General features: G+C 38.7%; 1 protein-coding gene across 4 annotated transcripts in view; it reads right to left on the reverse strand.

The window, feature by feature from the left end:
- Positions 1–10,883: 10,883 nt before the first annotated feature.
- The window catches only part of LOC108388671 (uncharacterized), a 66,280-nt gene continuing 62,417 nt past the window's right edge, over positions 10,884–14,746 (reverse strand). For 2 of the 4 annotated variants that reach the window (XM_037012364.2, XM_037012363.2), the window contains exons 2-3: positions 13,748–13,808; positions 10,884–13,415 (exon numbers count right to left, since the gene is read on the reverse strand). In XM_037012364.2, the coding sequence (XP_036868259.2) occupies positions 11,287–13,395 (2,109 nt within the window). In that variant the 5' untranslated portion in view covers positions 13,396–13,415; positions 13,748–13,808 and the 3' untranslated portion in view covers positions 10,884–11,286. The remainder of the gene's footprint in view (positions 13,416–13,747; positions 13,809–14,746) is intronic. The other 2 variants (XM_037012357.2, XM_037012358.2) reach the window with 1 other exon arrangement.

The following is a 14,746-nucleotide window of genomic DNA, read 5'->3' on the forward strand; positions in this document are numbered from 1 at the left end:
CAAATGAAAAGTAGCACTGGCAAGGAAGTGAAGGAAATAATTGTAATTTGAAAGAGAAAAGCCTGGAATATATCTTGAAAATGTTTCTTCCTTTAGTTCATCTTCAACATCTCATCTATACCCAAGTCTTCTCTTGACATCATAAGTACAATGGAATGTTTTATTTTTCTACAAGGTGATTGAAATAAACAAGCCATGATTATTCAAAAGCAGGTGTGGAAGTGGGGCATCCTGCTCATATAGCCATAGTAAATTCAACTGCTTTATTTTCACCTTTATTGAGGTATAATAAAGCTACAGGTATATTGGCAAAATTGTAATATAGTCAAAATGTATATGATGAACTGATACACATATACTTTGTGAAAGGATTCCCATAATCAAATTAACACATCCATCATCTTTGTTAACTTTCCCACTTCCCTTGGTGAGAACCTCTAAGACCTGTTCTCTCAGGAAATTTTGATTATAAAATAACAGGACTATCATCTATAGTCACTATGTTATGCTTTAGATCCTTAGCCCTTATTCATCTTATAACTGAAAGTTTGTACCCTTTAACCAACCTCTCCCCATATTCCCAGGTGACCACCACAGTCTACTGTTTGTGTGAGTTCTTTTTTCCCCCCCTTAAAGTCCACATACAAGTGATACCATGCAATATTTGTCTTTGTCTGGCTTATTTCACTTAGCATAATGGCCCTCCAGTTTCGTTCATCCTGTCGCAAATATTTCTCCATATTTTTATAGATCAGTGGTTAGAATTAGAGGTTGATACAGGTTTTTTTTTTTTTTAAGAAAGAATACCTCATGGGTGGTTCTGTTTGGATCTCCTATTACCCTTGCTGAAAGCCGCCAAGACACGCTAAAAGAGAACAAAATGAGAAGACATCCTCTACCAAACATCAAGACTCACTGCAAAGCTATGTTAACTCAAGAGGTGTGGTATTGGCAAAAGTATTGAAAAATAGACCAATCAAAGCGATTTGAGAGCTCATACATACATCTAGTCATATGTAGATTACTGATTTTCTTAAAATGTGGTGCTGTAAGGTAGTGGGGAATGAGGACAATTTTCAGCAACTGGTATAGGAACAAATGGATTTTCATATGCAGAGTAAATAGATTATGTGTGAGGTAATATATCCATTTCTTTGAAGAATCCACAGTTGATTTTAATTCTGTCGCCTACCAAACGATAAATAAAAAGGAAAGAGAGAGAAAGGTAGGGAGGGAGGGAATAAGGGAGGGTGAGAGGGAGTGTTCAGTCAGGAAAAGCAAATTATCTGTTTATTCAGATTTCAAGGAAAAGAAATGCTGTGGCAAGGGCTGTGGGTTTTCCCTGGACTTCTATCCATATGTGATGGTAATCACATTACAGTTACATCTGACTGAACACAGAACCCTGGGCTCCCGCGAGAGCTGGGGATGAGGTGAACAGGGCCAGCCCCAGAATGGCCAGGACCGAGCAGTGGCAGTGGTCTGGACGGGGAGGCAAAGGGGCACCCAGAGGACCCACAGCAGCAGCTGCCCCGCCTCCCAGGCTGAGTAAATTCTAGAAAAGGTGGATCAACCATCTTTTATTGAAAAATACAGCCCTGAGAACTTTCTTTACCACTGTGGACCTACGTTTTCATCTCAGTCTTTTACAATTTCCCTGTGATTTTTTTTTTTCCTCCGTTGGCTTTTAAGGGTGTGTTGTTTAATTTCCACATAGTTGTGATGTTTCCAGTTTTCCTCCAGTTGTTGATTCTAGTTTCATTCCATGTGGTCAGAGAATATACTTAGTATGATTCTTATCTTTTTAAAATTTACTGAGACCTCTTTTGTGGCCTAATATATGGTCTATCTTGTTCAGTATTCTACAACCTCTTAAGAAAAAATGTGCTGATTTTAGATGGGGTGCTACATATATATGTTATATATTTGGTTTATAGTGTTTTTAAGTCCTCTCTATTGATATGCTATTTGGTTGTTGTATGCATTACTGAAAGTGGAGTTATAAATATACAATATCTTTGTCTCATGAATTTTTTTTACATGAAGTCTATGTTGTCTGATGAGTGTAGCTACGCAGCTCTATTTTGGTTACAGTTTGCATGGTATATCTTTTTTCTTCCTTTCATTCAATCTGTTTGTATATTTAGCTCTGAAGCAAGTCACTTGTAGGAAGCATATTGTTGGATCATGTTATTTAATCATTTTGCCAAGCTCTGCCTTATAATTAAATGAATTGTGAAATCTCTTCACATTCATAATTCCTGATCAGGAAGATTGCTTCACTTTGCTGCTTGTTTTCCGTTTCTCTACATGTCCTTTTTGTTCTTCAATTCCTCCATTAATGCCATGTTTTGTGCCTAATTTTTTTTGTAGTGTAATGTTTTGATTTCCTTCTCATTTCCTTTTCTGTGCTTTTTAAGTTATTTTCTTAGTGGTTAATCTGAGGGTACTCAGAGTACATTCTTAAATGGGTTACAATTCCTTTTGAATTAATACCAAACTAGGTTCAATAGTACAGAAAAACTCGGCTCCCATACAGCCCTTTTTCCCTTACTGTTTTTGTTGTCACAAATTACATCGTTATGCTCACGTTGATTACCCATTAACATTGATTTATAATTATTATTTCAGGCATATTCTTTTAAGTTATATGGGAGTTACAAGCCAATAATGAATATTGGCTTTTATAGTATTTACCTATGTATTACTTCACTAATATTTACCTATGTAGTTATTTTACAAGTGTTACTAGTTCATTTGGGTTCAAGATACTGTCTAGTGTCCCTTCACTTCTACCATAAGGACTTCCTTTAGTATTTCTTGTATGGCACGTCTACTAGTGAAGTCCTTCAGCATTTGTTTATTTGGGCATGTTTTAATTTCTCCTTCACTTTTGAAGGATTGTTTTGAATATAGGATTCTTGGTTAACAGGTTTAAAAAAAAATTTCAGAACTGTAAATGTCATCCCATGGGCTTCTGGATTCCGTGGTTTCTGATGAGAAATGGGTATTGCAGGATATTGTGAGAAAATATGTATCTTGGTCTCTGATCCCTGGCACAGAGCTCCTGAAACACTTGTAATTTCCTAAGGATCATCTTTTGTCCTAAGATTTGATCTTTGACCGTGGGTCCTGACACAGGGATCCTGAAACCCTTGTAATTCCCTGGGTGATTGGAGAGGCTTTTGTTCTAATGAGGCAACTCTGGGTGGCTCCTGGATGAGGGCTGGTCACGGGAAAGAGCAAGCCATGAACAGGAGCTTGAAATTTTCCGTTTAATCCCCACGTTCTGTTGGACTGAAATGTGGAGTTAATGATTTATCATGCCTATATGATGAAGCCTCCCCCCAAATCCCCAAAGTATGGGGTTTGTAAGACCCAGGTTAGTGAACAGGTGGAGGTGTGGGAAGAGTGGTGTGCCAAGAGACGACATGGATGCTCTGCACCCCTTCCCATAAGCCTTGACCTATGTATCTCTTCATCTAGCCATTCATCTGCGTCCTTTAGTCATATCCTTTAATAAGCTGGTAAATTAAGTGTTTCCCTGAGGTATGTGAGCCATTCTAGCAAATTAATCAAGCCTGAGGAGTAGATTGTGGGAACCAACTTGTAGCAAAATCAGAACAGAAGTTGTAGGTAACCTGGTGACATACTACTTGTGATTGGCATCTGAAGTGGTGTGGTAACAGTCTTGTGGGACTGAGCCCTAAACCTGTGGGATCTGATACTACCTCCAGGTAGATTTGTGTCAGAATTGAGTTAAACTGTAGGATACCCAGCTGGTGTTGCAGAGAATTGCTTGTTGTGGGGGAAAACCTCCACACAACTGCGGACCAGAAGTGTCAAAATTGAAGTGTCCTGTGTGAGTAGTGAAGGACAGTCACAGGGAGGAAGCACACAGTAGGGAAGAACTGTTTTTTTCCACAAACAGAAGGAGAACTGTAGGTTTTCCTTTTTGTTAATCTTATTGTAGATCCCTAGTACATGATGAGTCAAAGCTCCTATGGCTGCTTCCAAGATTGTCTTTTGACAATTTGATTTACATGTTGTGCCTTGGTGTGAATCTCTGCATTTATCCTCCTGTTGTTTGTTGAGCTTATTGGATGTGTAGATTTATGTCGTACACGAGTTTGGGAAGTTTCTGATCATTATTTCTTCAAATATTCTTTCTGACCTGTTCTCTTTCCTCTCCAGTTGAAACTCCCATTATGCATATATGTTTGACCGTGTCCCACAGGCTTCTTATTTTTCTTCCTGCTTCTCCGACTGAATCACTTCAATTGACCTCTAAGTTCACTTTCTTCTGCTTCCTCAAATCTGATCTAGTGGGTTTTTTTCATGAAACAGTACTTTTCAATTCCAGAATTTTTGTATAATTACTATCTATTGATATTTCCTATTTGTTCAGACACCATTCTCCTGGTTTCCTTTAACTCTTTGTCCATAGTTTCCTTTAGCACTTTGAGAATATTTAAGACAGTTCACTTAAGTTATTTGTCTAGTAAGTCCAATACCAGTACTTCCTTGGGGACAGTTTATGTTCATTTCATCTACGAAAGGTTCATGTATTTTTCTTTGCACATTGTGTACATTTCTATTGTGTTATGTGATATCTCTTAAAATCAGATTCTTTCTCCTGCTGTTTGTTTTTATTGCTTGCTGTGAATTGTAATTGTTCATTTAGTGACTGTTAAGTGTTTATTACCATCAAAAGATATGTTGAAGTTCTAATCCCTGGTACTTGTGAATGTGGCCTTATTTGGAAATAGGGTCTTTGAAGATGTAATCAAGTTAAGAGGCCATTAGAATATAACTTAAATCTAATATGACTGATCATATAAGAGGAAAATACCAAGTGAAGATAAAAATACACACGAGAGAGGAGGAAGAGGAAGTGATGGTGATGGAGGAAGAGGGAAGAGGGGGAGGAGAGAAGAAAAAACAAAGAAAAATTGCTCTTTCAATCTTTGCATAATGGCTCAGTCTTGGAACCCTCCCTCAACGTAGCCAAGTTAACAACTGTACCTTAGCCTTCACTTCCTGCTTCACTGAGCCAAAGATGAGTCAGAGGTGAAAGCCTGGGGTCTTCTCAGGTCATTTATGAAGACATGTCCTACCTGGACATGGGCACAGCTTTCTAAATTCCCCAGTATGTGAAGGGAGTCTTTCAATGTCCTACTTCCTCCGCAGAAACTCTACCCAGCTTTTCCTCTCAGGATTTGAACCATCGTTTGCCTGAACTGTAACAGATGGCTGTGGGCTGCTCATTCGCTTTTAAATTTCAAGGAATAGCCTCCAGTTAGCTAGTTTCCACCATGAAAAAGTTCCAACTTAGGTTAAACAAAATCACACACACCTTGTATCAGTTCTTCAGGTAGCTCCCAGACAGCTCAAAGGACAAACACAATTCTTTGAGAATAAGATCAGCTCTGATCACTCTGAAGCTGAGGATAAGGGTCCTATGCTGGGAATGTAGTGACACCTTCAAGACCATCATGGAGCTGGGGAGGTAAAGGAAGGGCAAATAAAACACCACAAAGTTCCTCTGCCATTTTTGTTTTCTCAGTTCAAAATTTGCTGGATTGCTGTAAATCTTTGGATATTTTCCAGAGTTTGAATTAAGTTGATTCTGAGCTTTTTATATCTTGTTGCAGCACCAAGGTGTCTCCCTGCATGTGCCACTAGCTGACAGCCCACGTGCCCTGGCAGTGGTGTCAAACTTTGCTGCCAAGTTAAGCAGAGGGAGACCCTCCCAGTTTTCTCAGCCCCAGCCAGGGAACCACCTGCAAGAGCCAGTCCCAGGAGCTCCTTCTTCCCAGCAGGCACCCATGCTGACCACTTGTGGCCCCTGCTACTGCTTCAGGCCAGGAAGAGAGTGGCCACGCCCACAGCAGCTCCAGCAGAGACATCTGCACTGATCACAAAGGTGTGGCTGAAGCAAACAGCCCACCTGAAATCAGATCACTACAAGCCAGACAGAATGGCACCCCACCCACTGCATGCTAACAGCTGGGACTCCCACTTCGGAAAGTGAAGTGTGTTGAGTTTCTAGGCACTACAGGGCACCTCCTTCATAAAGCTATCACTCCATAGGAAACACTGAACAAGGAGAAGGCAGAGGATGTTTGTTCCAAACAAACCTACAAAACAAAACACCAGAAAGGTCTGAATGAAACTGAAACTACCAATCTTCTTGATAGATAAAGACTTCAAAGTAAAAGTCACAAACATGCTCATGGATCTACAGAAAAATATTCAACTCAGGGAGGATCTCAACAAAAAGAGCCACTCAGAGCTGAAGAATATGGTATCAGAAATGAAACATATACAATGGAGGGACTTAATAGCAGACTTTCACTGGTTGAAGTTGTAAATGACTTGAAAATTAGAGGGCAAGAAAACAATGAAGCTGAAAAAGAGAGAATAAAGGATCTCCAGGAATGAAAGAATAAGAGAGCTGTGTGACCAATCCAAATTAAACAATATTTGCATAATAGGGGTACCAGAAGAAGAGGGAGATGAAGGGAAAGTCTTTTTGAGGAAATAATTGTTGAAAACTTCCCCAATCTGGAGAAGGAAACAGACACTCAGGTTTGGAAATTCAGAGAACCCCTAACAAAAGGAACCCCAGGAAGAAAACACCAAGACATGTAACAATTAAAATGCCAAAGATCAAGGACAAGGAAAGAGTACTGAAAGCAGCCAGAGAGAGCGAGAGAGAGAGAGCAAAGACTGCTTACAAAGGAAACCCCATCAGGCTATTGGCAGACTTCTCAGCAGAAACTTTAAGGCCAGAAGGGAATGGCATGATATATTTAATGTAATACAACAGAAGGACCTCCAACCAAGAATACTCTACCCAGCAATATAATCATTTAAATTTGAGGCAGGGATTAAACAATTTTCAGATAAATAAAAGTTGAAGGAATTCACCACCACTAAGCCATCCCTACAGAATATGTTAAAGGAGCTGCTGTAGATGGAAGTGTTCCAAGGCTAACTAGTTTTCACCAGTGAAAATAAACCCACAGTAAAGGTAGACCAATTAATTACCAAGCAAGTACAAAATTAAATCAACTATTCAAAAACTCAGGCAAGAAATACACAAAAAGTGAAGAATATGACAATTAATACATAAAGTGTGGAGAAGGGAGGAGGAAAAAAAGTACTTCTTGATTGTGTTTTAAACAGAGTAATACAATGATTTAAGATAGACTGTTACATAGTAAAGAAACTATCCTTGAAGCTTTGGTAACTACAAATCTAAAGGCTAAGTCACACACACACACACACACACACACACACACACACACACACACACACACAAAAGCAAGAAAGGAATAATCACAACACCACAGAAATACAGATTATTATAGAATACTTTGAAAAATTATATGCCAATTAAATTGGACAACCTAGAAGAAACAGACAACTTTCTAGAAAAAAAACAACCTTCCAAGGCTGACCCAGGAAGAAACAAAATCTGAACAGATCAATTACCAGCAATGAAATCAAACTGGTAATAAAAAAACTACCTAAAAACAAAACTCCTGGTCCAGATGGCTTCAGAGCTAAATTTTATCAAATATTTAGAGACGAGCTAATACCCATCCTTCTTAAAGTTTTCCAATAAAGTAGAAGAGGAGGGAAAACTTCCAAACTCATTCTATGAGGCCAGCATCACTCTAATACCAAAACCAAAGACACCACAGAAAAAGAAAATTGTAGATCGATATCCTTGATGAACATAGTTGCAAAAATCCTCAACAAAATATTAGCAAACTGAATTCAAAAATACTTCAAAAAGATCATCCATCATGATCAAGTGGGATTCATTCCAGGGATGCAAGGATGGTACAATATTTGTAAATCAATCAATGTCATATATAATATCAACAAAGGACAGAAATCACATGATCATCTCAATAGAGGCTGAAAAATCATTTGAAAAAATTCAACATCCATTCATGATAAAAACTCTTTTAACAAAATGGATATAGAGGGCACGTACCTCAACATAATAAAGGCCACATATGACAAACCCACAGCCAACATCATATTAATAGTAAAAAGCTGAAAGCTTTTCCTCTAAGACCGGGAACAAGACAAGGATGTCCACTCTCCCCACTTCTATTCAACATAGTACTGGAGGTCCCAGCCATGGCAATCCAATAACACAAAGAAATAAAAGGCATCCAGATTGGGAAGGAAGAAGTTAAACTGTCACTGTTTGCAGATGACATGATATTGTACATAAAAAACTCTAAAGAATCCACCCCAAGACTACTAGAACCAATAACTTAATTCAGCTGCAGGATACAAAATTAATACACAGAAATCAGTTGCATTCTTGTATACTAATGATGAATTAGCAGAAAGAGAAATCAGGAAAATAACTCCATTCACAATTGCATCAAAAAAAGTAAAATATCTAGGAATAAATCTTACAAAGGTGGTGAAAAACCTTTACTCTGAAAACTTAAGACACTCATGAGAGAAATTAAAAATACCAATAAATGGAAATCTATCCCATGCTCATGGATGGGAAGATATTGATATTGTCAAAATGGCCATGTTGCCAAAGCAAATTACAGGTTCAATGCAATCCCTATCAAAATACCAACAGCATTCTTCAATGAACTAGAACAGTGAAATAAGCCAGGTGAAGACAAATACTAAGTGATTTAACTTATTTGTGGAGTTTGTGGAGTATAAAAACAAAGCAAAACAGAAGGAACAAAATAGTAGACTCATAGATACTGAGGAGGGACTAGTGGTTACCAAGGGGAGAGGTTTGGGATCACAGGGTGGGGAGTGGTAAGACAATCAAGGGACAATCATTCACAATCATAACACAGGTTGGTCACAGGTACAGTAGCACAGCATGGAGAATACAGTTAACACAAGGTGAGCAATGGCATCAGCTGCACCCACAAGCCAGGACAGGTCCCTAACCTACATTTCATAAGGAACCATCCCATCACATTAGCTGTACTAGTTTCTGCGAGGAATCACTAACTGCAGGGTTCTCACCTGGATATAGCCATCTCTGGATTTATTTTTGTCAGGTACTTTTCTTCAGGTCCTCCTAGGATATTTTACTTGGTTTAAAGGGCCAATGCATTGAGAATGGGGAAAGCTATAATGTCAGGGAGTCTATGCCATTCAAAAATCTCTGGCATGAATTGTCCAAACTCTTTTCTTCTTCCATGGACAACAGAGCTCCCATATTGTAGGTAGACGAATGTCCACATTCTCCAGCTTATGTGTGGATGATCCTGGGCGTCGAATTTCTGACTATTGGAGAATGCAGATGCAATTTGGAATGGGAAAAGGCTAGAAAGAACACTATGATGGTGAACTAAGAGTTGATATTAAACATGAATTCACAATTCATTCTTTATACATACATACCTATCTTTTTACTTACCTGTCATCTCTATCCTGGCAATAATAAATAAAGAGCATATTTATTATCCAGATCTTGATTTCTAAACTGTTCCCCACTGTGAGGAACCAGGGTTCCTTAAGAAACAGTGAATTCCATGGCTGGGGCAAGGAAGTATGAGTATGGAACACCACACTGTGCCAGAGAGCAAGGACGCGCTCAAATTTACGAAAAGTGAAGTGATGGGCAAGTAAGATAGATGTCTGTGAACAAATGTCAAGAGAATGATGAAGGGAGAAAACCACCTTTTCCAACAATCAGTACTACTAGATTTAGGCCAGATTTAGCAATGGATGCTAAAACTACTGGAGGAAACTTTGTTGGGAAACAAGCAGAATCAGAATTTATCTTCTCAAGAATTAATCACAAAGGTGAAAATGGTAACATCCCAGTGGAAAGATCCAGCTCACACCTACCTTAAGTTAGCCTTGCCTATAATGGGACAGACATCCCATGTTTCCTTATGTGATGCACCACTCATGGAATCATCATGCCAAAAAATGCGTAATTTAAAACAAATAGAGAGAACTTCAGATAAATCCAAATTAAGGGACAATGAAAATATATCAAGGTCATTAAAAACAAAGAATGAGGTAATGGTACAGATTAAAGGAGCCTAAATACAATGTATAAGCCTTGACAGGATTCTAGACAAAAAAAAAAAAAAGTGATAAACTTATTATCAGGACAATTGATAAAATTTGAATAGGGTCTGTGGGTTAGGTAGTGTTATGGACCAGTAGTCCATTTTTCTGAATGTCATACCTGTAGCTATGTCACTCTTGTTCTTAGGACATGTACACATATTTAGATGCAGGGAGAAAGAGGTCTGTAATGTCCTCTTGTTTTAAAAAAGCATGTGTGCACTTAGGTATATCCATGTGTGATTCACATACATGGGAAGAATAACGATTCTACCATGTTAAACTGCTGAATCTGAACAAAGGGTACACAAAAGACTTACATGATTTTATAATTTTTTGTGGTTTTAAAATATTTCAAAAGGTTTACAGAAATGTAAAAATATATATGAAGCAAAATCCCATATTTAGATAACTAGATGTAAATACCTAACTATTCATCACCCCCCAAACCCTTTTTTTTTTTGAGAGCACACAAAAACCCCATGCTTTTGTTTTTCCAGATTAGTATATTCTGGACATGTTCCAACATCCATAATTACAGATTTATCTTCTCCCATTTGATGTTTGCATAGTGTTCCACTGGACCAGTAAATCACAAAATACTATGGAAATCCAACTGATTTTTTCTATGTTTGCTATTATAAATGATGCAATAACCAAACATTTATATTCATAGCAGATACAAATTTACTCCTGAAGACCAAAGATGCATCTCTGGGGATATATTCCTAACTTTAATCCAATATACTATATGAAATAATGCAATCATATTATGACTTCTTGGCTGCAGGGACTTTTTGTCAGTTTTATTTATTTTTCATAGCTTTACAGCTTTAGTAAAAATAATGGTCTTTGTGAATAAGTATACAATGAAAGTTTAAAAAAAGAAAAAATTACCTCAAACCCTTCCTGACCCTAGAAAAAACTAATATATGGCAAATATCCTTTTCACACATTATCTTTAGGCATATATTCATTTTGAGAGATCATTTCTATCAGCTGGAACTTACCGGGTTACAACCTGTCTGCCCTGATTATTAGTTATCTTGTCACTATGTTCCATATCATGCTAATGGATTTTTTAGATTCCATCTGAAGAAATTCCTTACCAGTCTCAATACTTGGTCATCAGCATGGACTGTCCAGGAACTTAAAGATGTGCATCCTAACTGAAGCCACTGACATACTTCTCTTTTATAAATTCTTGCCAGTGTGGACTTTCTGATGGTATATAAGACGTGAACGGTGACTGAAGTCCTTACCACATAAGTCACATTTGTATGGTTTCTCTCCAGTGTGGACTCTCTGATGGGTTTGAAGACGTGAGCTCTGACTGAAGCCCTTACCACACTCCTCACATTTAAATAGTTTCTCCCTAATGTGAACACTCAGATGGACTCTAAGATTTGAGGGGAGACTGAAGGCCTTACCACACTCCTCACATTTATGGGGTTTCTCTCCTGTGTGAATCCTCTGATGATGGCGAAGATTCAAGCTCCTACCAAAGCCTTTCCCACACTCCTCACATTTGTATGGTTTTTCCCCAGTATGGCCTCTCTGATGGTATATGAACTGTGAACTGTATCTAAAGCCCTTTCCACAGACATCACACTTGTAGGGCTTCTCCCCAGTGTGGACTCTCTGATGGGATTGAAGACCAGAGGACTGACTGAAGCCCTTCCCACATATACCACATTTGTATGGTTTCTCCCCAGTGTGGACTCTCTGATGCACCCGAAAATCTATGGCCTGACTGAAGCTCTTATCACACTCTTCACATTTATAGGGTTTCTCTCCCGAGTGGACTCTCTGATGAGCGTGAAGATTTGATCTCCAACTGAAGCCCTTCCCGCATTCCTCACATTTATATGGTTTTTCTCCAGTGTGAATTACCTGGTGCAGTTTAAGATTTGAACTGTAACTGAAGTCCTTACCACATACACCACATTTGTATGGTTTCTCTCCAGTGTGGACTCTCTGATGGGTCTGAAGCTTTGATGACTGACTGAAGCCCTTCCCACACGTTTCACATTTGAATCGTTTCTCTCCAGTGTGTACATTCTGATGCACTTGGAGATTTGAAGCCTGACTGAAGCCCTTACCACACTCCTTACATTTGTAGGGTTTCTCTCCTGTGTGAACTCTGAAATGGATATGAAGATCTGTATTACGGGTAAAACCTTTCCCACACGCCTCACACCTGTATGGTTTCTCTCCAGTGTGGACTCTCCGATGGCATATTAATGGTGAATTGTGACTGAAGCCCTTTCCACAGACATCACATTTGTAAGGTTTTTCCCCAGTGTGGACCCTCTGATGTATGTGATAATGTGCAGCCTGAGTGAAGCCCTTCCCACATTCCTCACATTTATAGGGCTTCTCACCCCTGTGGACCCTCTGATGAACACGTAGATTAACACTCCAACCAAAGCCCTTGCCACACTCTTCACATTTGTACGGTTTTTCTTCCGTGTGGACTCTCTGATGGCACTGAAAATTTGAACTTTGACTGAAGCATTTACCACACTCCTCACATTTATAAGGCTTCTCACCAGTGTGAGTTCGATAATGAATGATAAGACCTGTGCTGCTACTGAATCTCTTGCCACAACTGTCACATCGATAGGCCTTCTCTCCTGTATGATTAGACTGATGAGAATGAAAAGAGCTCTCACTGCAGCAATCACCAGATTCATGACATTTCCCAGGTTTCTCTCGAGGGTGCGCTCTCTGATGAGTTTGCAGATGTGAGCTCTGACTGGAGCACTTCTCTCCTGTGGGAACATTCTGATGGACTGGAAGCACTGAACTACAACTGAAGCCCTTGCCACACTCACTATGTGGACAGAGTTTCTTTCCTAAGGGTAAATGCTGATAGAAGCCATCACCGATGCTTTTGTCACACTCATTACATGTGTAGAGTTTCCGTTCCATATCAGTTTTAATGCAGTCACTCAGTAGTGATTTCTTCAGGAAGGCTTCACATATATACAGGTTATTTTTCATGTTAATTTGCTTACCTCTACTCTGATTCTGTGATTCATGTAGATACACATTCCTGCAAGAATCCTGGATACTTGAAACTGAAAACTCTTCATTTTCAATATAACTGGAGTCATTTTCCTTATGATTCATTATATTGTTCTCATTTTCAGAAACCTGAATAGAATCACTTTGCAGTAACTGGGAACTCTTCCGCTGAAGAGACCTGGTGAAATCACTTGCAACCTGTCTCCAGATTCGCCAGCAGCATAACTCTTCATGTGAAAGGTATTTTAATGCAACTTTCTGAAGAGTCTCCATCCCATTTTGATTCTTGCTGCCTACAAGAAGCAGCAATATTAAGAGATGAGGATGAATAAATGCTTTGTTCAGAAATATCAGGATTAGGCCACAGGATAAGGCCTTAATAAACCAGGGGAAGGGTCATATCTGTACAAGATCATTTATCTTTTCTTATGTTTCCCATAAGTGGAAGCAAAAAATGGAGTAAACAGGCTCTTATCCACTAAGTGTAAGTTTAAGTGTGACCCATTTAGAACCACAAGTCCAAAAGTTTAATATGAGAATTATAAGTCTGAAATTAGGTGGCCGTAGGGTAACAAAGACAATCCACATTCCAACCTATAGTAATACCAATTAAAAGCCTACTCACCTTTTCCTCAGTAGGCGTATGACAAGTAGGATTCTACCCAACTAGGTTACAAAAGCTGAGACTGTAGGCATAAAATAGTACTTTAGGTCCTGGTAGAAATTATCTTCCAGAGTAAATTTGGGAAGCAGATGGAATAACAACATTCAGTGCTCTAAACCTGGTAGTTAATTCAGGTCTCTGTGGAGAAGGGAAAACTAATCTTTTATAACTTGAAAAGAACTGGGGTAAAGGAAAGAAACAGCACAGTTCAGACCCTCAAAGGCAACCCTGCAGAGGAAGGGAGGGAGAGTTCTATTTGGCTTGGGAAACTTTCCCCCAGAAAGCTGCGTGGCTTGTTTTTTCTCTCATTCCCTTTGGATGTCTGTCTGCCCAAATGTCAATTGGGTGAGGCCTTTCTTGTTACCCAATATACACTAATTTCTCCTCATCCCCATTACATCTTTTATTCTTCTCATTTGACTTACTCTGCCTTATTTCCCTCCACAGCACTTATTAGATTTATTATATATTTCCTGATCTCTTCTTCTTTTTAGACCCATTAGGCTGTAATAGTCATGAGGAAAACTTGTACTTTGTTTCCTTCACTGCTTTATCCCCATTGTAACAGAATTTTTCAAATTATCAGGATGTATTAGTGAACTGTGAAATCAATTCCATAAATTGTGACAAATATTAAAATATATATGTAAGTGTATCACAAGCAGTAAAGGACACCACCATATGAAGTGCTTGTTTCAACTGTAGACATACACATAAATATGCACATACATTATTTTTATGCTGAGTCAAGATGCAAAACATTTTCTATTGAGGATCATCGTTAAAAATGCATGGGAGCCATTAGCTTAAAATGTTTAAGGGGGAAAACCAAACCCTTAATTATTAATTTGCTTAAATGGAAAGTAATATTCTAACATTACAAGTCAAAAAAGTCTCAACAGGTATGTATACCTCTCTGTGTGGTAGGCTAATCAAATGGTCCCCTCAAGCCGTCCAAAC

Source organism: Manis javanica, chromosome 17 (genome assembly GCF_040802235.1).
Source record: "Manis javanica isolate MJ-LG chromosome 17, MJ_LKY, whole genome shotgun sequence".
NCBI classification, from domain to species: Eukaryota; Metazoa; Chordata; class Mammalia; order Pholidota; family Manidae; genus Manis; species Manis javanica.